The 27,983-nt window shown below is 53.9% G+C and overlaps 1 protein-coding gene across 2 annotated transcripts in view; it reads right to left on the bottom strand.

Moving 5' to 3' along the window:
- Positions 1-222: 222 nt before the first annotated feature.
- Positions 223-27,983, bottom strand: part of DKK3 (dickkopf Wnt signaling pathway inhibitor 3) — a 41,639-nt gene continuing 13,878 nt past the window's right edge. The window contains exons 4-8 of one of the 2 annotated variants that reach the window (XM_028116946.1): positions 3,889-3,981; positions 2,534-2,678; positions 1,398-1,554; positions 521-531; positions 223-464 (exon numbers count right to left, since the gene is read on the bottom strand). In XM_028116946.1, the coding sequence (XP_027972747.1) occupies positions 223-464; positions 521-531; positions 1,398-1,554; positions 2,534-2,678; positions 3,889-3,981 (648 nt within the window). The remainder of the gene's footprint in view (positions 465-520; positions 532-1,397; positions 1,555-2,533; positions 2,679-3,888; positions 3,982-27,983) is intronic. The other variant, XM_028116945.2, reaches the window with a different exon arrangement.

Genomic DNA, 27,983 nt, shown 5'->3' with positions numbered 1-27,983 from the left:
CCCCCGCCCCCGCCTGACCCAGGCACCCGGACTGTGATGGATGGTGTACAGTCAGCGGGAGCTGGACAAATGCACAGCACCTCGTTTTGTTTTAAGCCAGAGGGAAAATGTACTGGGAAGAGGCCATGGAAAAAAGTCCGGTAAGCCCACACCTAGAGGACACAGCTGGGGAAATAAATTAGCTATTTCTATCGCATGTCTACCCGCAGAACAGGCCTCCATCTAAATCTCTTCTCCTTCCAGCAGCTCAGAGGCAGCACCGGGCTCCCCGAGTGCCATTTCCACAGACAGGCTCCTCTCCAGGTTCTCCAGCTCCTGGCGCACCTCTTCAATGAAGCTGCCATCCTCGTACTCGTCGGGGGCCTCCCTGGGCCCCAGGCTCTCTCCATCTTCAGCTCGGCCCCCAGGGAAGGCCGGCTTGCACACATACACCAGGCTGTGGCTGGGGAGAGACCGGGGCTGGGCTCAGCCGAGGGCCTGGCTCCACACCGTGGGGGAGGGGTGACGCGGGGCCCTCAACACCGGGGAGGCCTGCGCCCGAAACAAGGCCCCTCGCTTTGAGCTCACCCTCATACCTCCTCTAACACCTCAACGGAGTCTTCAGTTCCCGTCCACACTGTACCTTAAAAAAGATGGCTGAGGGAGGGTCACTTTTCCAGGGGCGGCCCCCCCACCTCCAGGGGAGGCCTGTCTTCCGGTGAGACTCTCTGGGGCAGGCCTTGAGCACTGCGGGACCTGAGAGTTTATGGCAGTGTGTGGTCCCTCTCAGCTGCCTGCCCATCTGGGCCTCCACGTGGCAGCAGCCCCTGACTGTCACATCTACTGCACCTGTGGGCAGCCCCTGGCCTCGTGAGACAGGGCCAGGGAGTCCTCTGTGTCTGCCCAGCCACCCTGGATTCTGCTGGGCGGTGGGGGGAAGGTGAGTAGTGACTACAGGGAGGCCACACCTCAGATGCTTCATGGTCTCTCAGCAGCTTAGGACACTATTAGCAGTGCCCAATTTGGGGGCCCTCTCTCCCAGTTTCCCTTCTACCTCTGTGCCTTCTCAGTCACCTCTTCCAGCTCTTCCTCAGTCTGTCCTTCACTGTGAAGGGCCTGGGTTCCCACCTCAGCTCCCAGCTCTTCTGCCTCCACACCCTCTCCCTGGGTCACCTCCTCATGAGGCTTCAACCACCACGCAGATGAGCTCCAAATCCGTACCCCCAGCCACACCTTCTCCTGAGCCCCAGACCGACAGTCACTGACTGATGTGAGACTCGGCCTCTGGATGACCCAAGGACACCTCCACTTAAACCTACCCTAAACTAAATCCACACCACCCCTCTGCTCCTGAGATCCCACTGGGTGGCACCTCATCTGCTCTCAACCTCTGATAGGGAGGGCAGGCGGGGCCTCACCTGTGGGGCTGGCAGAGAAGGCCACTGGCACACGGGCATCGGTCCAAAGCTCCGTCAGGCTCTAACTCCCAGGTGATGAGGTCCAGAAGCCGGCTGGCGGGGTCATGGCACAGCTCACCCTCCACAGGCAGGGGTGTGCACACAGGAAACAGCAGACCTGGGGCCAAGCGGACAGTCATCCCTGCGTGCCCAGCATCGAGCGGGGGGGGCACCACGGAAGGGAGCAGAGAAATGGGGGACAGCCCGACATTCCCCCCTCAACCGCAAAGTGGAGATTAGAACTGTAGAGGTGGGATGAGAAGAAACAAGGGCAGGAAGGGCCCAGGAGGGCTGGAGCACTTAGGGAGGACTGCGCGGAGACGAGGGCCTATACTGGGTTTTGAAGCCAAAAGTCGGGAGGAATCAAGAGCCTAAGAAAGGCACTCAAGGCTGGGACAGAGCGCCAATGAAGGCCTGGGGTTGGGCGTGGTGGGAAAGGCTGGGAGCCCTGGAGACAGAAGGCGGACAGAGAAGCTGCAGCTGGCCGAGGCCTTGAAAGGCAGACTGAGGAGCCAGAACAAAGCAACAGCGCTGCGAGAGCTGACCTGGGGAAAATGGCTTGGGACAGCAGGGAGCAGGTAGACTGAGGGCTGCAGAGGCTGAGCTGGGGAGGCAGCAGCTAAGGGAGAGATTTTCAGAAACCCGGCAGGAGGGGGAAGTGCCTGAGCAACCTCACCCGGGAGGGGCAGTGAGAATGGAATGGGAATAGAAGGGGGCCGTCCTCAGGACAGAGCACGGAGCCAGGTGCTACCTTCGGGGCCTGGGGAATGAGCTGGAGGGTAGAGAGGGGTTGTTCAAATCCCACCCATCTGGGGGTGTTCCTCCTGCCCTGAGCTCATGCACCCTGAAGGAATTTAACTTTTCTAGGTGTCAACAGGGGACAGAGAGCGAGAGAGAGATGGTGGTCCACTCCAGGTGGGGGCCTGCCTCAGGCAGAGGTTGTGGGGCTGGGACACACCCTGAGCGAGCATCTGGGGGCCCGCCCAGGCGGTGGGACCCTGAAAAGGTGTGTCTGGCATGGATGGGGCCCCCAGGAAGCCTCATGTGGTGGAGCGTGGGACAGGGCTTGCCCCATATTCAGCGCAGGGCCCACCCACCTCTCTGGAAGGCGCAGCACAGCCCAGGCTGACAGTCCCTCTGCTTGTCACAGATGGTCCCGTTGCCGCCTTTGGAGGCTGTTTTGGCGCAGTGACCCCAGACGCACAGCTGGTCTCCACAGCACTCACTGTCCCGGGTACAGAGCTGCAGAGAGGTGGGCAAACGCGAGCATGCCGGCTCACGCACTTGAGAGGACCCAGCCTACCCCGCTCCTAGCCCTGAAAGCCTGAAGATGCCACAGGTGTGTTAAGCACGCGCTCTCATCACCCTGGGCGAGGGGGGCGACGGGGGGCATGGGGGGCAACTGCCGAGGTCTTGGTTTGTGGGGCTTTCAGGGGAAGGCAGGGGGCAGAGATGGGAGATGTGAGGGGTTGGAACACTGGGAAAGTGGCACCTGAGGGGAGTCCTGTATCTGGGTCTTCCTAGGCAACTTGAGATTTTGCAAAGGACGCAGTGTGTCCTGTAGTTTCCCCCACAGGCTTGGGCCTTGGCTCCTTTCTATTAGCTCCCTAGGTCAGGACGGAAGGTGGCTTCTGGCCCACAGAGGCAGGAAGCAGCTGGATTCTGAGAGCTAATCCAAGGTCCAACCCGGAAGCCTTATGGATGGCGAGGGCCCGTGGGTGCTGCCGCCGGGAGTGGGCACAACAGCCTGGGACCCTGCAGTCGGGCTCAGACACGGCAGGCGCGAGGGACACCTGCAGTTGCATGACCACAGACGGCACTGACAGGGGAGTGAGAAGCCCTCCATTTCCCACACTTGTCATTGTGCTGTGTTACTGTCTTAATCATGAAAAAGGACAAGAGAAGCCAATGAGCCCATATGGCTTTGTCCAAAACAGCTGTTGGGTGGAGGGAGTTTCCGCTTCCCGGGCTTCGTGCTTCTCTATGAAATGTCTACCAGGGCCACACTCTGGCTCCCTCCTGGTCTCCTTCTGCCTTCTCTGGGCGGATCGGGAGAAAGATCTGGAGGGTGGGGGTGGGGCTGCAGCAGTGTCACTGGCTGTATGCCCGGGGACGGGTCTGCCCCAGAGGAAGGGGCAGGTGTGGGGCTCTGTCTTCCCTCTCTCCCCGTCACCCACGAGGCAGGCAGTGGAGCCAGGGACCATGCGGCGGGTCTGCACACGGCTTCCTAGTCCCTCCAGGAGTCAGCCCAACCGCGCCCCCCCCGCCACCGCCGGGCATCATGGAGAGGCTCTTCCCAGCATGGCCATGGTTAAGCCCACTGAAGGCTTCCAGAAGCCCAACTGAGAACAATGGGGCTGCCGGCCTTCTCCCCCAGGTCCTCCTCTCTGGGACACAGCCCAGCCCCCACGGCCCCCGCGCTGCAGCCGCAGAGGCCTCTGGGCACACTCACGGTCTGCTGGTCCCGGCAAGGCTGGCAGCTGTACTCGAAGCTGGCAAACTGGCAATACCTGGTGGGCCCGCAGTCCTCGTCGATGATGCACTCCTGCGGAGAGGGAGGGAGCGGCTTCATCAGTGGAAGGCCAGGCAGCGAGCCCGCAGTGCCCTGCAAGGGCAAAGCCCCCCTGCATCCCAGGCCCCGCAGGCTCTGGGGGCTGCAGAAGGGGCTCCAGACCCCCCTCCCTCCAGAGCCCAGTTAGCTCCTGCGGCTCAGTGTCTGCACCCTCCAGGCTGGGCAGGGCTGTCGCCCCCACAGTGCGCCTGGGCGTCTGCCCTCCAGGATGCCGCCCCAGTTCACACAATGGCATCTGTGTGCAGCCCCCCGCCACATATCCAGGGCGGGGAGCGCGGAGACGCAGGGTCGGCTCCAAGCAGAGCAGATGGATTTAATAAAAGAGTAATGAGTTCCAGCCCCAGGGCGGTGGCACAGGAGGAGGCGGAGCCCAGGCTGTTGACCAGGAGGGAAAGGGCCGCAGAGGGCTCCGTGGGGCCCCCTCCTCAGAGTCCTGGGTTCGGGTCCGAGTCCGGCAGGCCAAGGCAGCTGCTAGCTTCCCAAGGGCGGAGGGGTGCGGCTGCCACGGGCGCTGCGGCCCAGGTGCCTTCTCGGGGCTGCCAGCCCATCGGGCTGGAGAAATGGGGGAGAGAGGGAGGCCACGGAGAGGGCTGGTGTTGGGAAGAGTCCCCGTACCCCAAACTAGCCATACCATGTTGGGGGGGCCCTTAGCCTCTCTGGGCCTCCATTTCTAGGTCAGCAACAGGGGAAAGTAATCTCTCCCTGCTGCCTGTCGGGTGGAGTCACGAGGCAGATCGGAGGTGTCGAGCCCTCCCCCCCTGGGGGCTGCACCACGCCGGGTCGTCGGTGGTGCGTCTTGCCAGGGCCTCAGCATGGCAAGGCGGGGCAGCTCAGCGAGAGGGGCCCTTCCTCGCAAAAGGAGGGGTCAATGCTTGTCCTGTTCCCATACCGGCAACCCGAAAATGCCAGCATGCCTGCCGGAAGGGCTGGGCCAGGGGCAGAGGGCTGCGCCCTCAGGCCGTTTGACCCCAGAGCCCATCATGGCTTGAGAAGTCCACGGTGCAGTAAGTAAGCCGCCAGACCATCACGCCCGCTAGACACACTCAACTCGGCCAGTTCGGCTGGAAGCGTCCAGGTCCAGACACGTCTTCCAAAGCAGAAGAGCAAGAGGATGCATGGGAGCGACGGAGGGAGGGCCCACGGGCTCCACGGAGCTTCTCTGAATTGGGCCATATCTGCAGGCACTGAGATGTAAACATGAGTACGAAAAAGTCCTTGCCCTCAAGAATTTATAACTCAACTGAAACCAACAACAACAAAAAGGCAATTCAATAGAAGAGACAAAAGACAGGAACAGACCCCTTACGGTAATAGAAACCATTCCGCCTCCTCACACAGAAAAAGATGTTTAACCTCACAAATAATTGACAAAATGCAACTGAGAAGGGCAGGATACCGTGTTTTCACTTAGAATGGACACCACTATAATATCTGCAGTAGGCAGAGAAATGTCCCGCTCCCAAAAAGTCCACATTCGACTCCCTGGAACCTGTGGACGCGTCAGGCTACAAGGTAAGGGGAAATTCAGGTCACAAGTGGAATTCAGGATACTAGTCAGCTGACCTGGTAAGAAGAGAATCCTGAGTATCCAGGTGAGCCCAATGTAATTGTAAGGGGCTCTGAAAATGGGAGGGGGGCAGAAGAGTGTCAGAGTAACACCAGGTGAGAGAGACTCCAGACTGCACTGAGTTTTTGTTTTTGTTTAAGATTAGAGACAGCGAGAGAGCATGAGCATGAGTGGGGGGAGGGGGAGAGAGAGAGAGAATCTCAAGCAGACTCCCAGCAGCGCAGAGCCTGACATGGGGCTCGATCTCACGACCCTGAAATCATGACCGGAGCCGAAACCAAGAGTCAGAGGCTCAACTGACTGAGGCACCCAGGTGCCCCCAGACTTGGCCGGTTTTAAAGATGGGAGGGGGCCACGGGCTAGGAACAATCTCTCCTAGGGCCTCTAGAATGATCGCAGTCCTGCTGACACTGTGATTTCAGATTTCAGCCTGGTGAGACTCGTGTCGGACTTCTGACCTCCAGAACTGTAAGATGACAAATTTGTGTTGTTTTAAAACCACTAAATTTATGGTAGGTTGTTACAGCAGCAATACGAAACGAATACGATATCCAGTATTGGTAGGGATTTGAGGAAATAGGCATTGCCAGATGCTCTGGGGGTAATTAAAATTGAATGAGATGTGTTTTGCAGGCAATTCATCAGTATTTACAAAAAAAAACTTAAATGTGTATCTTCTCTGACCCTGTAATTTCCCTTCCAGGTGACTATCCTCTGAAACACTTGTCCAGACGGGCAAATATCGTTTAAGGCTATACTGTTGCTACATTGTAATCCAGAAATAGTGCAAAGGCCCAACATGAGGGAATGAATGAAATATATGTATGTGGTCACTTCCCAGGGAAATGCCACTGGGCAGACATGAAAAAGAATGAGGTGGTTCTTTACACTGTACTGTTCACAATACCTCAGTAAGTAAACTGAGCAAGTGAAAGACCCACTGAATCCCACTTGTGTAAAGCAGAGTAACTATGTGTGATCTGCGTCTGTGCCCAGCACGGTGCCTGACGTCTAGGGGGCGCACGAGAGTTAAGTGTGGGATGGATGAAACCACTTGTATGCCACTGTAGCAATCAGGCCAACAAAAGGCTGATCATTAGCAAGGATTTGGGAACCAAAGCAAAAATCCACACCTTCCATTAATTTGGCTTCTCATTTCCCAAGAATCCTACAGATTTGGCATTTTCACTGTATGCTTCCTTTTCCAGATCTTAAATTTTAAAAAATAGGCCCTAAGACCCCACAAGCACCAATTCCTGCGAGGCACTGCTATTTACCATTCTCCATAACGAGGAGTGAACATGCATCCTTCGGAATATCTTCCTTCCCCTCATGACAAAGCATTCCCTGCAAAGCTCCAGCGAAGCAATTCAGTTTCTTCTAGGTACGAGAACATTTTTGGCATGGAACCTTGCCAAACACCTTTGAAAAGTTTCGATACGCTAAAAGCCTAGGTCTCCTCCACTGACATGTTTTTGCTAACTACTAGAGCTCTGGAACGTAGCTCAGCATGACTTCCCCTGGAGAAAGCCCAGGGCTCTTGTCCTAATCATTGGCCAGACTGTTTGTTGTAGATATGACCGCTCGGGAGCCCCTAGAAATGTTCTTTAAGAACTGTCATCACTGGAAAACCTGGAACTCCAAGGTGTGAAGAAACCACAGAGGCCGAAAGAGCATAAACTTTGAATCCTGGTTTTGTCACGTAATAGCTGTGTGACCTTCGGATAAACTGATTCAACCTCTTTTGAAAATGAGGGTGGGGGGTGCCTGGGTGGCTCCGTCGGTTAAGCATCCAACTCTGATTTTGGCTCAGGTCATGATCTCAGGGACGGGAGATGGAGCCCTGGGTCGAGCCTAGCATGGAACCTGCTTAAGATTCTCTCCTTCGCTCTCTGCCCATCCCCCTCCCATCCCGGCTCACTCTTTCTCTCTTAAAAAAGAAATGAGGTTGATAATGGGACCAACTGCACAGGGCTGTTGAGTTAGTGCCCTGTGAACGGTGGCCACAGCACCAGAAAGCCTCACCACACGAAGCACCCCTGCCAGGGGACCAGCTTGTCAGCAGAAGGGCGTCTAAACAGCGGCTGGTGTCTCCACCAGCGGCTCTCTGTCTCTATCCCGGGCAACACTTGGGGATTTCATATCTAGTCCTGACTTATCTCAAACCAGAGGGTGTCAGATCAGTGGGCCGTGGCCTGTACACACAATAGGAGTAAAGTTCCTGGAGCAGAGTGGCCTCTCCTTGTCTGACGACCAGGCTTTCCATATGATAAGCTTGTTAGTTTGGGGTCTCCTCTGAACACTCTCTAATTGCAGGAGACAAGGTCCCACCCTTCCTGGTGTTAGAGACCTGGGGGGCACGGCAGGTCCTCCCACCGTAAACAGATCAGAGGAGGTGGGGGCTGGGGGGGACATGGGTTGGTGCCTCCCGCGCAGAGCCAGGCCTGGCACTGAGAAATCCAGGATTTTATTCTATTCGGTAGTTCCAGCTTTTCTTACCTGCTCCCATTTAGGCTGATGTTTGAAAGGGGCCTCAGCACCCCGCTGGGCACAGGATGGCTGCTTCCCTATCTAAAGGGCCATGGAGGCTCTGTGCTTGGGGTACCTCTGAGGCCATGAGGACTGGAGGAGGACCCCATGCTACACCAAGGCAAAATTAAAGACACAGCCCAGTGCAGACTGTAGGGGTCGCCTGGGATGAGATGCCAGGCTGAGCGCCCGTCCTGCAGAGCCACACACCCCATGGCGTCTTGACGCAGCCTTGGCATGGCCGCCACTGGGCACACGTTCTCACTGATCCCCCTCAACAGGGTCTTTCGCCCCCACCTCCCAGACGAGGAACTGAGGTGTACCGTGAAGGATCTGCCCTCACCTGGCTTAGAGGGGGAGTCGGGAGTTCAGCCCTAAAGGCAGGCTCTATCTCCTGAGAAGACCATCGTTTCTCTCTTCCTTCAGCACTGCCTAGTCTCCTGTCCCCCGGTCACAGCTTAGCAGAGCCTGCCTGGGACAGGGCCCCAGACCCCACACATCCCCAGGGACAGAAGGCAGGAACACAGGGCCAAGGCCATGGCCCCTGGGCATCAGGGCCTCAGTGTCCCTTACGACCCGGCTTCGGGCCTCCTCGCCAGTCCTGGCCACCCCCTGTCCGTGCTGCTCCTCCCTCCATCCTGCTGGGGAGGTCTGCCCAACAGCCTAGAGCCTAGCCATCAGGACGGAAGCCTTGCAGAGGATCTGGTCTTTGCTGTCTGGAGGAGGAAGGAGCTATATTTAGAAAGCTCTGGCCAGAGGCCCCACAGGGCTCCATGCAGAGGCTGTGTGAGGTGGGGCTGGCAATTTGGCAGGATGCTGGGCCTGGAGACAGCCCTGGTGCTTCAACGCTATCATGAAATAGTGGAAAATGGCAATGGTGCTGTTCTGCATCTTTGATTTTCCAGTTCAGAGTTTATCAGAGGAGGCAGGAGCCCAGGGTAGTGGGGAGAAAACAGCACATGAGCCCTGTCAGGCTTTCCTTAGCATCCATGTGGGGCGAACAGCTCACGGCTTCTCCGTGGCCCTTGTAATGCCACCCTGGGCTTTCTTGAGCCAGCCAGGGGCACTGCCCACGCTCCCTGGGGACGCCGGGCTGTCTCGTTCTCATGAGGCCCCAAGGAGGAGGCCATTTGGGTGGACCCCTCCTGGGCCAGGGCCATCCACGGTGTCCACTCAAGCCCAAGGCTCTGGACAGAACACATGGAATGGAGGCCCAGGGGGCCTCCACCAACCGAAACCCACTCAGAGGGCCCTCAGAGCTTTGCCCACTGCAGCTGGAGGGGAGAGGGCAGCAGTGGATGCCCAGAGAGCACCTACTGTGTGTCTGCACTTGCTTGAGCTCTCGTGGGTTCCCTGGTCCTCACAGCGCCCTGTGAGGTTAGCGCCCACTACGTTATCCCTCAGCGTGTGCTTGGTGCACAGTTGCCATTCACTAGAAGGATAAAGGAAGAATGAACAGATGAACCGCTTCTCAATCTCCACTCTGCAGAGAAGGAAACAGAGGCTCAGAGCCCAAGGCCATTGAGGGAGTTTGAGAAGCTAAGATGTAAACCCAAGTCCCTCAGACCACTGCCCCCCAAGCCAACACTCACTCTCCCCACCACACCTGCTGCCTCCAAATGCCCAGTGTGGGGTGAATTGTACGCCTCAAAACTCATAGGTTGAAGTCCTAACCTCCAGTACCTCAGTGACCCTACTGCATACAGGATTCTTGCAGATGAATTATTTAAGATGAGGTTATTAGGGTGGACATGGTGTCCTTATAAAAGGGAAATCTGGACACAGGCACAGGTGGAGGAAGGACGATGTGAACACAGAGCGAAGACAGCCATCTATAAGCCGAGGAGAGAGGCCTGGACGTGTCCTTCCCTCACAGCTCTCAGAAGCAACCATCCCTGCCAACACCTTGATTTTGGACTCCCAGCCTCCAGAGCCGTTAAGAGAATACACATGAGTCGTCCAGCCTGAGGGGCTCTGTTACCTCAGGAATCGAGGACAGGCCCTGCCCCCGGCAAGTGACGGCCCACATCTTCTCTGTTTTGGATCTTCCACCACATTCAGCCCCTGTGCCCGAGCATCAGCCTCTCCCTGAGGTGACAGACTGGAGGCCAGTGGGGATGCACTGGCACACTGGGAAGGATGTTGAACCTCAGGGACCAGAACATAGTTTCCTGGCTGAGCCCGCCGTCAACCAGAAACTTCTAGGCTCTGGTACCCCAGGTGCATTCTCTTGTTATTGAGGTTTGGGTGGACGGTCATTTCTTGGCCCTGAGGATGGGGTGGATCTGCCCCCGAACGCTCCCAGGATGACAGACGGTACAGTCTGTGAGATAAAAAATGTCCCTCCTGCACGTGCGGCTACTTTCTGACCCCCTGCTCCTCCTGAGCAGAGAGAGATGTTCCCACAGAGAAGAGCGCACCCTGGGGAACAGTTGTCCTGATTTGCGCAGGGCTGAGGTCTGCCAACCCCAGAAGGCCCTGGGCACCCAGGAGAGCCGTCCCCAGTGAGGTGTCTGCCCCCACACCACCCTCTGCAGCCGTGCCCCCGCGCTCCCCACACCGCTGGCTTACTCGTTTCCTCCAGCCCCTCACGGGCCCCTGGCACCAAGCGAACCTGGAGAAGCATGAGGGGCAGATGCAGGTTTGGGGCACATGCCTGGGCTTGAATATGGGTTCACTTACAAGCTGGGTGATCTTGGGCAAATGACTGAGCCTCTCTCTGCCTCAGTTTCCTTACCTGTAAAATGAGAACCTCCTGTGGTTGTTGCACAGATTAGACAGGACAATAGGTACCTGTGCTTAGAACAGTGCCTGGCCCCCAGGACTTAACCCCCAGGGCGCACCTCAATCCGGTGCTCACCTCACAGCAGGAGCTTAAAGGTGCCCATGGAAAGGCTTGAACAACCTTCTGAGCTTAAGCTTGTGCCAGTGGATTTCGTCCTATGTTTCTTCAAAGATTTTATTTATTTGTTTGTCAGAGAGAGAGCACGCGTGCGCGCACAAACAAGGGGAGGGGCAGGCAGAGGGAGAAGCAGGCTCCCCGCGGAGTAGGGAGCCACGATGTGGGGCTCGATCCCAGGACCCCGGGATCATGACCTGAGCCGAAGGCAGACGCTGAACGACTGATTTTGTCCTATTAATGGAATACCTTTTCTACTGAAAAGGCCCAGAGTATCAGGTCAAGCCAGGGGGTTCCTCACCCATCCCCCCAAGACCGCCTCCTGATTCACCCTGGCGCCCTCTGCTCCGGGGGAAGGAGAGGGCAGGACAATCATGCAGGACTACAGGGAAGCCCGGGCCTTGCCGTCTGACCAAGGGGGATGGCAGGAGCGTAAGGAAAAACAACAGAATCGCCCGCGGGCGCTGGGCACCTTGGCATTCATGATCCATCCTCACTGTCTTCCGAACTGAACGAGAGGAGCCCCGTTTTCTAGACAAGGAAACCAAGGCAATGAGATAAAATGACTCATCAAGGTCATGGGGAGGAAGTGGCAAGGCCGGGGCTCAGCCCAACCTAGTGCTCTCCAGAGACAGGTCAGACCCTGGGGCGCAGGCCTGCTGGGGGCCCAGGTGCCGCTTCTGCAGAAGGGCAGGTCCCTGAGGCTGGAGAGAGGTGCCGAGAGAAAGCAGCGGGAAGCCTCCCTTTCATTCCAAGGGATTTCCAAGTCAGCTTTTCCCCTTCCTCAGCCTTTGTTTGGCCTTAAAGCCAGGCCAGTCGCAGGAATGTGTAAAATGCACATTTGTCTCGAACACAGCAGGGCACTGCCCCCCACCTCTCCTGGATCCTGCACTGGAAATGTGCAGCCAGCTCAGGACAGGTGGGGGCCCCAAACCTCACCGGGAGTTCTGGCCTGACCCACGAAGCAGAGCTTGCCCTGTGGGAAAACCCAAGCAGGAGCCAGGAGCTGATGCCAGCTATTCTTACCCTCAAGTTCTGCTGCCTGCAGCGGCTTGGGTCCCCTGGGCCCCTTCCCGCCAATTCTTCCTTCCCCAGGTCAGCCAGGCCAGGGAAGAGGAGCGCGCCTCCCCAGCTGGGCTGACACACCAGGTATGGAGAACACCCACTCCTGACCCTTCGGTGCCATGGAGCCTTTGGGAAGTAGTCCTGGAGTTCTCGCTCTCCTCCTCCACCCCGCCCCCCGCCCCGTCCCATCCCACCCCAGCCCCCGCCCGGGCCCCTCTGGCAGCCCCCTCCCTGCACCAGCCTTCACACCCCCAAATGTCTTCAGGGCTGGAGATGGGGCGTTCCAGACAAAAGCCTGTTTCCTCCTCCAGGGATCCTGTCCCGCTGCCAGCCTATAGAGCCAGCCAGCCCCATGCTCAGAACTTTCCAACACATTCTTTAGGCCTGAGTGAGGTTTCCCCTGTCAAAGTCATGCCTGTATTTAATTCCAAAGGAAATTTCCCCATGTGCCTGAGTCCTCCCTAACCGAATGAGCACTGTTGCCGCACCTCTGTTAGAAACAGTGCAGGGAGCCCTTTCCAGCCCCCACCGTTTCTGGGGTCTTGGGGTCTACACAGCCTGCGCCCCCCATTTCCCCCCGCAGACAATGGAGTGGAACCACTGGGCCTCTCGCCTGGGTCTGACCTTTGCCAAACACACCTAGGACACAGCACTCCACCTGCACAAGACATCTGCTGCTCAGGTCATCAGGAGCCTGCCAGGAACGTGGATCCCAAAGCACCAACAATGTCACAACACCCAGTATCAGAGCACCTCCAGGCTCCCAGTATGAAGAAAGGACCCAGTCCTGACCCCTGCCCTCCACACTGACTCCTTGTTCGGACTTGCCTGAGACCCCTTAGTTTTGGGGCCTCACAGTAGGACTGGTGGAGTTAGCAAATAAAAATACGGGATGCCCAGTGAAATTTGAATTTCAGATAAATGAGTGATATTTTAGTAGAGTATGGCCCAAATAGTGCATGGGACAGACTTATATTAAAAATCAGTTTAGTGTGATACAAGGCATCTTGTGTTTTATCTGCCAAACCTATCAGCAAGATTCAACAGGAGTGTTTCTTGGAAGAGAGTGAGAGCGGCCTTGAGCAGGAGGAGGCTGAAGAGGAAGGACCAGTGACCACAGAGAGACCCATGAAGACAAGCCAACAAGGACCTCAGGGAGCCCACTCTGGACTCTGGGTCCTCGGCTGGAAGCAGAAGAACACCCGGAAGGGCCCCATGTGCAGGCACAGCTTCTGTACTGGGAGGAAAGGCCTCTGGATTCCCCAGGATGGCAGTGATTATAATAACCAAACAGTCCGAACAGTCAAAGCTCTGTCCCGTTCCCTGCCTGCCAGAGCTGTCCTACAATGTAAGCACTAATTTCTGTAAGCTTCACAACAGTCCATCGAGAGAGGCACTATTATTATTCCTTTCTATTTTATAGATGAGGAAACAGAAGAACAGAAAACTCAAGTAACTTGCCCCAAGTCACACAGCTCGTGAGCAACAGAGCTAGGCTATGAACCCAGACCTGCTGGCTCCTTGCAAGGTCAGACGGCCAGTGGGAGCCACGATCCAGAAACCTGCCCCGGGCCTTCCTGTGGGGCCTTGGCCTTCCCAGCCGGCCCTGCCCTCCGCCCACGAGCATTTCCCAGAGGGGTAAGAAGAGCAGCAACGGAAGAGGGACAGAATCCCCAGTACCAGGAAAGGCACAAATCATGCACATGAACCTCAGCTTCCCTGGCTGCTCAGTCTTCTCCCATCCACGGGGGAGTACGGCCCACCTCTCCTTGTGCGTTTCACCCCGAGGGGGCCCCATGGTCCCCAGGTCCGGGAAGTGGAGACCGGGCTGAGCGGGGCCTCTCGGGAGCCACCTCTCTTAGGACTGCTATTTCTGTTCAGGCCCGTGGTGGCTGCAGCCCCGGCACGCGGCCCCCTCGGGCCAGGCCGAGGTCCCACAGGGGATTCTAGTGCTGCCAGTAACAGGCAGAGAGCCAGGGGCTTGCCAGGTTCCCAGGAACTGAATCCGGACTGGATCCCAGGAGGAGAGGCTGAATGCCAGGGAGAAACACAGCCAGCTTCGCTCCTTCCGGCTCCTGCCCCAAGAGGTCTCTATGCTTGCCCTGCTCCTGCGAGCGCCTGGACACTGGGAGAGAGGGGCTCCCTCTCAGACTCCCAGCACCTTAGCACCAGCAGAGCTAGCATTTCTAGGTCACCCCCCAATCCTAGTCTTGACCCCCCGGTGCTGGAAGAGAGGTCCACGGTGAGGGTCTTTATGCTTTCTGTCATTTAAAACAAATGTTCTGGGCAATGAATGGCGGGTGTCAGAAGGAACGTCTGGGCGGTGATGGTGGGTCCTCACAGAGAACCAGCCGCACCCCCGCCCCACTGAGGTCACACCTCTCTCTTGGCACCACTGGGGTAGCAAAGAGCGTGGTCGCCAGCCTCTCTGCTGGGCTTCTGTGGCAGCCTACATTGTCTTCCTAAGACACAGACCTGATGACGCACATCCCTAATCATAGTTGTTCTGAAAGCTGCTCCAGCCGCGGGGCCCTCGAGAAAGCTGAGGTCAGACTAATCCAATCAACACCTAAGGGAGAAGACAGGAGGCCCTCCAGGCCCGGGAACGGTCAGACGGCATCCGTGACACAAGCATAATAAAATAATGTGACAAGTGGGGAGTGAGTCAGAAAACAGGTGTGTCCCCCAGTGACCTGGACTTCAGGCAGTGGGGAGCTCCCTACTCCGGCTGCAGCAGGCAAAGCCTAGAATGGCCCTACACAATATCCACCTCCTGTGGTTTGAATTCTTCCCCAGCAACCTTCAGACCACCAACCTGGCTCCCGAGGACCTTAGCACCAGATAGGGGGTGTCCTGGATAGGGTCTCAGCATTTCTGCCACTGGAAAGAGGTGCTCCTCACTCTTGCAAACTAATAACCTCGATTTTTGGTTTATGCATCAGTGAGGTCTGGATATAGTTGGCAAGAGGGCCAAGAGTGCCCAGTCTCTGGATCTACAGGGCTCAGGTGAACTGGATTCTAGTGAATTCATGAATGATTTGAGTCCCCCTCAGTCACCCTGAGGACACTCTACCTTGCAACTCTCTTTCCACCTTCCCTGCCAGCCAGGATCTAAGTCCAAACTCTACATGGCATACAGAGCCTGTAAGTTCAGGTCAGCCTATGAGGTCAGTTCCCAACCTGCTTTCCTGTTGGGGTTCCTCACCACCCCCCTAAGATCCAATCTTAGTCCCTACTTCTAGAATGCCCTCACCGATTCATCTTAAGGAGCCGCACGAATGTCTCCTCCTCAGTGACTCCTGACTCCCCCCTGGCAGCTAGCACTTGCGTCCTTGGTGCCCCAGCCCTCCGTATCCACCCCAGGAAAAGTCAGGTCAAGAGAGGAAGGCATTTGGCCTCAAAGGACCAATGGAGATTTATAAGACTTGTCAAGACCCACCGTGCAAAAGCCAAGATTCAGGTTGTGGGGGGGAGCTTTTCTCTCTGATGGGTAGGCCAAGGTGACCTCTGGCCGCTTGGTTGTGGGTGTCACCAGGCAACTCAAGCTGGGAAATGCCTCAGTCCCCAAAGCCCCCTGAGACCTGCATTTCAGGCCCTGGCATTTTCTCACCCAGAGCACTTATAACATCTTTGGACCCAGGGACTCTTTCTAGAAATAAGTAGGAGAAACTGGAAGGGCAGCATCCCCAGCACCTCGTCATCCCCCCCCCAACCCCGGAGTGCACGCAGGCTCTAGTGATTTGCTTGAATCAACTGAGGGTGGAGAGAGTGACACTGTGTGACTTTCAAGGCCGGGTCCTAGGAGGCAGTGCAGCTTCTGCCGGGCTCTTTCCATCTTGAGAGGTCCTCTGAACCAAGCCTCCATGTCGGGAGGAAGTCCGGGCTGCATGGAGAGGCCAGCAGCCTCAGCTAGGGTCCCAGGCAATAGCTGGACGCTGAGTGCAAAGAGACCCTAGATGGTTCTGGCCTTAGCCCCACTGAGTCAGCCCTGGCTTCAAGTCTGAGCTCACAGATTGCGGAGCAGAGATGAAGCAACCCCACTCTACCTTTTCCAAATTCCTGACCCTTCATCCATGGGCATAACAAATGGATGCTCTGCACCATTGAGTGTGGGGGAAGACTTAACTGGAGCAGTGTTTCCCAGAGTTGCTGGTGCCTCTGCTGGGCCCGTTCCCCTGCGGGTAGACCACAAAGAAGCACGGCTGGTTCTGGGCCCTCAGCGATCTCAAGCCGCCATTCAGAGCGAGGCGGCCAAATCCACATCCCTCTACTTCCTCGCCGTACAGCGTGGTGGCTGATGGTATGGCTCTTTCATCTCCACTTTGGCCCTCTCTGGCCTCGGCCACTCTACAACCTCTGTGGCCCTTGGCTGCCCTCCAGGCCAAGCGCGTTTGATGCCATTTTCCTTGGCCGGATGACTCCACTCACTGTTTAAAAGTCCAGCAGAGCTAGCATTTCTAGGAATTCAAGTGATTTTTCATAAAATACCAATCCGTGTTGATGTTGAGTCTTTGGGGTTGGCTGCTAGGGGTGCCCCTGTGGTCCTGATCAGTCTCTGACGAAGAGGCCACCCCCCAATCCTAGTCTTGACCCCCTGGTGCTGGAAGAGAGGTCCATGGTGAGGGTCTTCATGCTTTTTGTCTTTTAAAACAAATGTTCTGGACGATGAATGGTAGGTGTCAGAGGGAACGTCTGGGCGGTGATGGTGGGTCCTCCAGAGCCGTGCTGTGTCTGAGGAGCCAAGAGCGCTCCTTGAACTATGGTGTCTCAGGGCCCTGGAAGGAGATACCGAATTGTGCCAGCCCTCCTGCAGGGAGATGGATCGGGGATATCCCAGGTAGGTCTCCTGGGAGACGGCTCCAGGAAGCCATGACAGGAATGCCTATGGGAAGGCAGGTCATGGTTCCTGTTTCTCACAAGCTTTTTGCCACTAGTCTGGAGGGCTGCAGCTGGTTTACCCCTCCTGGCCTCTCTTGAACACACTCAGCTCCCTCAGGCAAATCTCCAGCACCTTCCTCTTCCTCCTTTTCTAGTTCTGAACTGATGCAGCTGTCTGTTCTGTTCAGGCCCGTGGTGGCTGCAGCCCCGGCATGCGGCCCCCTCGGGCCAGGCCGAGGTCCCACAGGGGATTCTACTGCTGCCAGTAACGGGCAGAGAGCCAGGGGCTTGCCAGGTTCCCAGGAACTGAATCCGGACTGGATCCCGGGCGGCCTCCCTGTGCCTCCAGTGCTCCCTGTGCTTCCAGGCCTCGGCCACTTTCTGTGACACACGCAACCAGAATCGGATCTCCCCTTGGTGCTGGAATCTGCCTCCGACAAATAGCGTTCAGCCTGGGAGGACAGCAGAGCTGTTGCCTGGGCAGCGGTGTCCTGGGCCTTTACACTTGTGCGACGAGAGGGGACCACAGCCAGTGCCTCGGGTTGCAGAGCAGGATGATGCTCCACATGCCCAGGGCGGGATCCAGTCGGGGCCTTGTGGGGGTAGCCGTCACTGTGTGTCCTCACCCTCAGAAATCTTACACAGCCCCTAATGAAATCACCTTGCTTCCCACAAAGCAATTAATAGGTTTAAACTTAGCCACATTCCCATCATGTACCTGCGCTCTCTAACCCTGGTATTGTTCATGTGATCGGTTGTGTGACCCGTTCACTCGTTCGAGGGGAAGAACGACGCAGGAAATGAAGAGGAGGACTAGGGCAGATTTCAGGGCAGGGTGCAGGGGTCTGCTATGCTTTTCAGTCATTACAGCTGCCTCGGTTCTGAGAGTGTTCCTACTGCTCAGGGACATCTCGGTTACGTGCACAACTCTTCCTCCAACATCGGGGATGGATAGAGTTTCACAGTATTTACTCAGTTGGTATCTTGTTTACTCTTTTCATATGAGTCAGTGAGCTGACTCAGCCCAACCCAATCTCTTCATAATGATTTTCCTTTGCCTTGGGAAGAAAATAATAAATGTATCATGTCCCTTTTTACTCTTAGCCCTTGGAGATGGTGCCTATACAAGATCTAGTTTCTCAGAGTCTGGTGTTCTGAGACCCATCCCAAAGGTGTGGGGCTGGAGTCTTCAGTGGAGCAGGTGAGGTCTTCTCTGAGAAACTACAGTCCGGTGATCTTGCTGACATACTGAAGTTCCCCAACTGGACCTCTTTTCTATATCCTCAAGCTGAGCCATCAATGAAACAGGCCTCAGAGGGAGACGGAGGTCAGGAGATACTTCAGGAGGCAGTTCACCTGCCGAGCGGCACCCGAGGCCTCCAGCCTTCCCAGAGGGAGGCTGACCTCTGCCGGAGTCCTGAGCAGCAGGAGTCTGAGGCTTCCTTCCCATCTGGGCCACACAGGTGACAATAGCGATCTGGGAGCACCTGTACACCCCTCCATCTGAGATGGACCCCAATCCCAGCATTTTCAAGAGCCCCCACAATGCTGGCGACCAGGATTTGTTCAAACTTCAGGGTCCTGCGAATTGTCTTCATGGTCTTTAGGATTCAAGCCACTTGAATGGAGGCTGGCATTACTCTGTGGCGGGGGGGGGAGTGTCAAGTCCCAGCTACAATGGTGGGGATTCCACTCAGGAAGTGCAACAGATGGATCCCCTTCAACAACCCCTCTTCCTGTGAGGCCATATCTAAATCCAAATGACTCAGAGGCCCCAGTGTGGGCACCGGCCTTTTTCAAAACAGGGGTGGGGGGGGCATCTGGGTGGCTCAGTCAGTTGGGCATCTGCCTTCAGCTCAGGTCATGATCTTGGGGTCCTGGGATTGAGCCCCGCATCGGGCTGCCTGCTCAGCAGGGAGTCTGCTTCTCCCTCTCCCCTGCCAGTCCCCCTGCTCACGCTCTTTGTCTAAAAAAAACCCCAAACAAAAAACAGGGGCTCTTCACCTTTTTTGTGCCATGGACTCCTACGGCAGCTAAATGAAGCCTATGGAACCCAGCTCAGAATAATGCATTTAGATGAATAGAGGAAAACACACAAGGTTACAAAGAAAAAAGACTGAAATACAATCACCAAAGTATTTTTGAGACGCAGTGGTATGAGCTTCTTTACTAACACACTCCTTAGCGAGACCTACCAGCAGGCCTGACGACGACCTTAATTTCTAAGCAGTGATGAGCGCAGATGCTATTTCAAGACACCTGCAGTGGTAGGAGAATGGGAGGTTGGTATTGGGAACAAAGGCGCCGCTTAGAACACTGTGCTTTGGTGCCTACACTCAAGATTGGAGAAAGCGCCACTTGAATTTCAAAGTTCGTGAAGACAAATACGGATTTCTTTTCCACGAGTTCTAAACAGGTTAAGGAGGTGATTCTCCAAGGTTAAAAACCACTGCTTTGGTGCCTCCAATCTTGTGCCCTCTTTTAAAAATACATCTCAAAGAATTCCTTCAACTTAAAAAAAGGGGGGGGGGAAGAAAATTTAAAGCAACATGAAACAAACACAAAGTTGTTTTCCCCATGCAGAAAAAAAGTCACTTCCCCAGCCCTCTGCCAGGCCGCTGGACGGGGGAGCCAGCCTGGCGTTCACCCTGGGCCTTGAACACGCTTCCAAACCCCGCAGTCCTGGCCTCTTTCCTGCCTCTCTCCTCCCGACACGACCCACAAAGCTCTACCACCACGAGGGCTGCAAAAGGGGCTTGTGGGGTTGTTCAACCTTCCAAGTTGAACCATTTATGTTAATGAGCCTGGAAAAGGCCTTAATATGTTTCAGGTGTGGAAAAACACATGCTTCGGTCTCCTCTTGCCAACAAGTTGCCACGTCTTCTGGTGCTTCCCTTGGGTGGGATGGTGGGGGGAGAGGGAAAGCCGTAGCTGTGTGCCGTGGCCTGTGCACGGTGGTCCCGGCACACCCACGTTTCCTGTCCCAGACAACCCGCAGCCACCCATCCTCAATGAGGCACCAGCCCCAAGGAGTCCAGCCAAGCTGAGAGCCAGGCCCCCGGTTCTGGAAGGACCCACTGCCCCCAGGCTAAGCTCCCCAGGTCTGCTTCCTTCCTCACTTCTTGCTGGGCAAGCCACTGACCATCACCAGGCCACACACAGGAAGATGAAGGGTGCTAAGTGTGGCCACCTATCATGGCATGTGCCTGGCACCTGATCACTATGAATGGCTGCCCATCTAACCCTTCTGTAGCGTAGTGTTGTACAGGAGGCTAGGCTTTGGAGAAAAACAGACTTATTTCCAAATCTCAGCTCTGCCACTTACATGCAGGTCACTCTGTGCTTCTTTATTTTTATTTAATTTATTTATAAGATTTTATTTATTTGAGAGAGTGCACACATGCACGAGCCGGGGGAGGGGGGCACAGGGAAAAGCAGGCTTCCCGCTGAGCAGGGAGCCCGATGCGGGGCTTGATCCTAGGACCTTGGGATCGTGACCTGAGCCAAAGGCAGACACTTAACTGACTGAGCCACCTGGGTGCCCCTGTGCTTCCTTGTCTTTAAAACAGGGCCAGTGACCCCTGTTTTAGGCAGGTTTGGTAAGCATTAAGGAAAAGAGCTTATATGAAATGGTCACACAATACCAGGCACATAGTAGGTGCTCAGTGAATATTCTTTTTCTCTTCACCTTCCAAATCTTAGCAAAGCTCTTGGGGGGGGGAGGGGAGCAGCTCTGCCAGGCAGGCACTGAGTAGGACTACTGACCTTTCTGCTGTAGGGTGTGTGTTCTTTCCGGGGAAGGAGGTCCCCAAAGACGTTGTCGGGGGGAAATGGGGCCCAGGAGCAGTGGAAAAAGCAAAAGGGTGCTGGGTAGGGAAATTTGTGCATGTGGGGTTGAACCTCCATCCCGTGGCTTCCAGGGCTTGAGAAGGATGGAGGCTGCTGGCCTCCATGCACCTCAAGCCTCCCGGGGCCCCAGGGGCCTGGCATGCAGGCCCTCCTCTGTCCTCCAGCCCCGACATTTTCCACCGCTACCACTATTCACGAGGCGGAGGCAGTGGGCTCTCCCTGCCCTCTGTGCCTGCTCCCTCTTCAAGGAGGCCCTGAGTCACGAGACCATGGAAAATTCGGGCTGTCTCCCTGTGGCTGTATTTTCCACATCACATCGTTTGAGATGTGCCAGCGGCCAACTTCTTCAGATATAGGCGCATGCCACCCACTTAAAATGCTTTTCTCCAGTGCTTCAGAATGTTCCTCTTCAGGGGCTGCGGGTCTCACACCCGAGGGGTGGCAAGAACTAAAGAAAGTGGGTGAGAGATTCCACGGCTTCATGAACACCCCTCCTCTGCCCTCCTCTTCCCGTGACCCCAGGGGGCTCTGCCCTCCCCGGAAGGGAGATTCCAGCGTTCACTGCCACGGAGTTGTCCTTTGGTGATTTTGGCTTTTCATTCTGGGGGGGGGGACAGGGGGTGTTTAATGACTCGATATAGAGGACAGGAAGGTAACGAGAGGTGGACGGGTTGTGATAACCTCTTCCAAAGCACCTGGTATCACGGCTGCAAACGTTCATGACTTTATCAGAAATACATCTTTTGATTCAAAAGACCAACATTTATGGAGGTGAAAGATGAAACTGACAGCAGCGCTAGACGGAGCCAGCGTGTGCAAACATTTCCGCGACCCCATCCCCAGTCATCTTCCCTATAGCCGGCCGGCCGGGGCACGGCGAGCAGGCGCTCCTGCCCGACAGGGAGACCGGAGGAGCTCGTCAGACGTGGGGCGTGACGGTGAGTCCCTATCCTCACCCAGGTCCCTTCCACTGGCCCGAACTGTGAGCCAGAGGAGGACAGGGCATGACCAAGGCCTCCTTCCAGGAAGCCCTCCCTACACCAGTGGGAATTAAAACAATGCTACCACCTCCACCAAACCTTCTCCCTGGAAGTCAGAGCCCCCACCTGAGGCCCCGACAGGAAAGTGGGAGGCCTCTGAATGCCTCCATGATTCTTTTAGGAGACCATGGTGGGGGGGGAGGGTCTTATAAAGGACAGTGTGGAGAGGTCACAGATTGTAAATGGTCAAGAAAATCACATCTTTGGATCCTAGAGCTGAATCTCCAAGATGTAGCCTGAGCCTGCATACAACCCGCCTGGGGTGAGAGGCTGGGGCAAGGGTGAGGACCTCTGGGGAGTGGTGGCAGATACACCTCAAAGACACCCCTTGAAGCTGTGGCTGCCATATGGCAGAGGCAGCCGCTGGGGCCGCTGCTGGGAAGGCAGTGTCTTGACCAAGGGCAGCAGAGCCCGGGGATTTCTGTCTAGCCTTTCAGCTTACATCGTGCCTCCAGTCACGGAAACCAAGAGGCAAAAAAAGTGTCCCCCCTCATGCTCCACCGGTGGGAATGTACCTAGGGCAGCTGCTATGGGAAACAGTATGAAAGTTCCTCAAAAAATTAAAAACAGAATTACAATATGATCCAGTAATTCCATTTCCGGGTTTATACCCCAAAGAACTGAAATCGGGGACTCTAAGATATACGTGCACATCCACGTTCATAGCAGCATTATTTACAATAGCTAAGAGGTAGACACAACCCAAGTGTCCACTAAGGAATGGCAACAGAACGTGGCACATACATATGATGCAATATTATTCAACATGAAAGAGCAAAGAAATTCAGACACATGCTACAACATGGATGAGCCCTGAGGACATTACACTAAGTGAAATAAGCCAGTCACAGAAAAAAAAAATACTGTATGATTCCACTCATATGAGGTCCCTGGAGTAGACAAATTCATGAGACAGAAAGTGGAAGGGTGGCTCAGGGGCTGGGGGAAGGGAGGCCGTAGGGAGTTAGAGTTCAATGGGTATAGTGTTTCAATTCTGCCAGATGAGAAGATTTCTGGAAATTGGTCTCACAACAGTGTGAATGCACTTACTACTGAACCGTATACACAAAAATGGTTGGGATGATAAATTTTAAGTTGTATATATTTTACCATAATTAAAAAAAATATTCCATTAAGAACATGGGTTTTAGGAGTTTAGGAATCAACAAGACCTAAGTGATTTGTTTTGTTTTGTTTTAGTACTGGCTCTGCCACGTAGCTCTGTTGTACAACTGCTCTGAGCCTCAGTTACATCATCTGTAAAATGGGGTCAACAGGGTATTTGCCTTGTATGGTTGTCACGTGGATCATGGGAGGGGAAGTTGGTCAGATCCCAAGCACAGTGCCTGCCGCACAGCCAGGACTCCACAAAAGGCAGCTTTTAACCTTCATCATCATCTCTTACTATTAATGTCACTGTGGTCATTAATTACTATCGAGCATTCAATACATCACAGCGCTGATGGGCTGGTCTGAACTGTTACCAGGATTTACCCTAAAAATGAGAAAGAGGTGGATCTGGAGACTGGGTAGTTAATCTGGTCACTTTCTGAGCCGTACGGACTACATGAGGGAATATTGTGGGATGTTGTGGCCTTTGATACTATTTTTTTCCCCCTTGATGGTATTTTTAAAACAAAACAAAATGGACTCAGGAGCTTTGTGGGTTTTGCAGAATCATGCCTAGGGGCCAGGAAGGGCAGAGCCACGCATCTTACAGCCAGGATGCCAAGGCTCAGTGGTGAATATGGTCCAGGCTGCTCTCGGGGGGTCCGTAGGTCCCAGCAAGCAGTGGACAGCCACACACCCGCATGGGGAGCTCTTCGGCTCCCGACATGCTCCAGTACTCAGAAGCCACAGAAATCGGCTTGTTCTGCAGCAGACGCCATCAGCCTAATGAGATTTCAAATCAAATCACTGTCACTTAGCTAGTGGCCCCAAGCAAAAGCAGACTGTTCCACTTCTAAGTAAAGTAAAAATTTCCAGATTCTAATCTCTGAGGCCAGGTATTTTGTAGGGCACGAGGGACTCAGACCTTGAACTTCAGCAGGATTAAGCAAAACTTTGTCCCCACCAACGTGTCCACCATCTAAAGCCTGTCTTCGTGGTTCTTTCCTGTGGCGACTGTGTGGAACCTCAACACACTGTACATACAGTGCAGGGCATGTGATAATGTTTCAGACACAGGATGTTACTAACTCAACACATAATTTCTAATTCCCTGGCTGGGCTCCAGAAGCCCTTGCTGATCTAATTTCTGCCCCGCCCCAGGCTCCTCTGCTGTGTCCCCAAGCATACATCCAGCTCTGGCGCTCTAAACTATGTAGTGTTCCTCAAACATGGTCTTCTTTCCATACGCCTCCTTGACTTTGAACAGAGAACACTTCTGGAAGGAATGCCCTTCTTTCCCACAACTGAGAATTCCTAGACATCACTCAAAATACAGGTCAACTGTCACCTCTTCCGGGAAGCCTGCCGAGAAATGTGAAGGGTCTAAGACCTTAGTCCACTTGCAAGATGACAAGTGAGCCCTCACAGTGTCATGGGTGGCAGCAGAAGACATGAGACTCCTGGGTCAGAGACAAAGGATCTGATTGCTGACAGCGTAGAAACAGCACAATTGCAATGGTTCCAAGCCCCTTGGGGCAACACGGGGGGGGGGGGCCCGGGGGTGCTGTGCATTCAGTGGGTATGCATCGGGGCTAAGGAATGTCAAGCTTAGAGAACCCAAATCTTCTATAATGGACTGCAGTCAAACCTGCTCTCCTCTGCCCAAGACAAGGAGCTATCTGTCTTCCAAGGCTGCTTGCTGTACAAACATTCTTGACAAGACAGTCTGACAAAAGGGCAATGAGTGTCATAAAATGAGCAGAAATGCCAGAGACTATGAAACACTGTCTCCCAACAAAATCCTCCCTGCTCCCTGATCTGGCACCTGCACAGAGCTCCCACCATGCCCCGGATGACCTCTGCGTTAGGAAATATGAATTCACCTCGTAATGACCTGTGTATTTTTTTGGCCCGCTACCAGCCTGGGTACTCTCTGATGTTAGGAACTGTCTTTCGCATTTATCGGTCGGACATGCAGAAAGTGCTCAATGAATGTGCAAATAAATGAATGAGTCGAATAAGTAATATTGGGAATTTTGATAGCTATGGTTTTGGGGCAATTAAATAATAACAACAGATGGCTGGCATTTACTGCTGGTTTACTCTTGCATTCCAGGCAATGTATGGCGTGTTTTTTACCTGGGTTGTTTTATCCGCAGGACAACGCTATATGGAAGGTACTTTATGAACCCGCCTGTACCTATGGGGAAACTAAGGGTTAGTGCAGTTAAGGAATTTCATCAAAATCACACGGCTCCTAAGCAATAGAGCTGCACTTTGAACTGGATCTGCCTGTACCCAAGTACTTAGCTATGACGTGCTCTCATACAGCGGTGTCTAAGCATCTGTTGGTGTTTGTGGAGGGGTGAGGGGAGAAGGAAGGAGGGAGTGCCTTTTTGCGTTTACAGAGATGGAGGCAATAGCCTGCATGTCACCGTCACCCACTCCCCCGAGTGACTCATGGCCCATCAGCCTCTTCACATGGATACTGAATGCTCGGAGAGTTCTCCCCGGAACTTCACACCTTCCTAATCTGCCCCACAGTGGGGCAGATGGTGTCTGGTCTTGGGAACAGCCTGGAATGCAAAACTGACCTTTCTCCCTGCGCAAGGGAGTAAGGATGAGCTCTGTCTGTGAGGCCTCTATATCTGCTATGACTTACAACTCAAAAACAGCCGTTCCTCTTAACCTAAATAACCAAAGAAATATAAACAAAAAGAAGATCTAGATGATGGCCCACTGTAACAGCCACCGGTGGCTGAGGATAAAATTAGCACAACCTTTCTGGAGGAAAACTTGGCAGTATCTCTCAAAATGTTAGATATGCACCCCCTTTTACTTACCCATTTAATTTCTAGGACTTACAGAGTGAAACTACTGCAAAATCATTTAGAAGTATAGATAGACATTTATGGCAAAATTATAAATAATTCAGAAGCTCCTTTTTAAAACATTAAAAATATGTAAAAATTGATAAAGGAAAAAAATCTCTGCACATTTCAATTCCTCCAGGGATATCTACTATTGATGATGTAGCATATATTTTTGCTCAGCTTTTTATGCATACTTTTTCTTTCAGAAAATGAGATTCTTTTATATGCAGAGGATGTAGAGTATACTTTTTATACTTTATATAGTACATATACTGCTCTGCGATTGCTTTTTTTTCACTTAACATTTTACTGACGGCATCCCTTCATATCAGCCTACATGAAACCTATATGAAACTCATTTGTTAACTTCATACTATTTTGATTTGGGAAGTAGAATCATGTATATTTAATGAATTCCCTTTTGAAGGATATTTAGATTGAGGAGAGTATAATGTAATATAGTCTGCTTCTAGCTCAAAAAGAAATGCCTACTCCTTCTTAAAGTCTGCCCACCCACATCAACTTTTACTTGGGGATCGTTTATCCATTTCTCAGAACCATCCAGAGCTCCTCAATTTTTCCTATAATTTTTTCCTACTGGATTAAGGCACAAGGGCCTTATACTTGGCCAGAAATCACAAAGTCAACTCAAACTATAAATTTAGACATGCAAACGTACCCAGATGTCTGGTTATAGGACTAGAGACCTGCAGGCTCGCACAAGACTATTTTATCACTCTTACAACCCTAAGTCTGTTTTCTGTAGAAACCCATATACATTCTGCCAACTTCCTGCAACTTGTCAGCACCTGACCATCCCCTATTCATGTCACTCACTGTGGCCCCTCCTTCCCTCAGTGTATATCCCCAACGCCCAAACCAGACACAAATGACTCGAAAGGACAAGAAAAGCAGAGTGAGTCAACCTGAGGAAAGAGCTCTGGTGAAACCCGTGACTCAGAGGGTGAGGCGGGCCCCTGGAGAGCTTAGCCCCAGGCTACAAACATCAAAGGGGAGAAGCCCCGTGGAGGCCTTACACAGACCCTCAGCTGCCCGCCAGATTCCATTCTTTTTGTAGTAGGTTGCTGGGAACCAGGGGAGAAGCCGGTGAGAACCCAGTTTTAATTACTTTTCAATAATAACGAGCCTTACACAAAGAGCTTTTATAAGTCTTGCCTTCCTAGATTCTCACCCAATTTTGCCAACCACGGATTATTAGCCCCATTTGGTAAATGAAGAAACTGAATCACAGAGTTCAGAGTTCATAAGGGTCAGGGCAGGGTCTGAACCCAGGTGGGCCTCACACCTTTTTCTGCCTGGGACTCCACACTAGCCTCCCTGCCCAACGGGACTCTCCAGGAGGCAGGGCCGCTGGGAGTGGACTGAGTTTCTCTAACAGACTCATGCTTTCCCCTATGCATTTCCGTTAAAATATACCTCCTATGACTTGTTATCATGGTGCCCTCAGCAATTCCACTGAACTGATAAGGGTGACTCCAGCATCAAATGTCAGGCTACTAGGAGCAAACAAAGCTGATACCCAACCTGTGCACTGATCATTCTCTGGGCCAAGGTAGTCTTGGTGACTTGAATTGCTACGATTTGGCTGTCTGGAGCAGTGAAATGTACCTGCGGCCTCAGACATCTTGAGCAATCTCTTGGAATTGGTTCGACGTGATTCAACCTGTAGGTTCCAACTGGGTATGTTCAGCTGGAAAAACAAACAAACCTACTCTTCTAGATCGCGTTCTAACGTGAAAACTGAAAAGACAGCAAAAGCATGATGTGCTAAGCTTTGTCATTGTGAGCCGTAGCTTAATGAGAGGACATGTCCCTTCAAAATGGGGCCTTGGCTAATTGGGCAAGATTCTTCATGTTTGGGGACACAGTTCTATAAATAAAAGCGTCTCGCTTCTGCATCATGGTTTGTCCCCTCTCTGGCTTCCGGCACGCCACTTTCTTTCTGACCCCTCTGCTCACAAGTAGCCCAACATCAATCAGTCCACCCACTGGCCCGTGAAGGGAGCGAGGCTGAGGGCTCAGAACAAAAGCCTCATAGAAAGACGTCAGACCCCATCACCATCGCAGGGGCCCTCAGGTGGAATAATGAGGCATGCCGGCCTGTTCCCCGTTCACAGCTGAATGTAAAAACAGACCAATGCCTT

This window comes from Eumetopias jubatus, unplaced genomic scaffold (assembly GCF_037043125.1).
Source record: "Eumetopias jubatus isolate StellerSeaLion01/CBP00866 unplaced genomic scaffold, mEumJub1_p1.0 scaffold_13, whole genome shotgun sequence".
NCBI lineage: Eukaryota > Metazoa > Chordata > Mammalia > Carnivora > Otariidae > Eumetopias > Eumetopias jubatus.
This window is presented reverse-complemented; position numbering and strand designations above follow the sequence as displayed.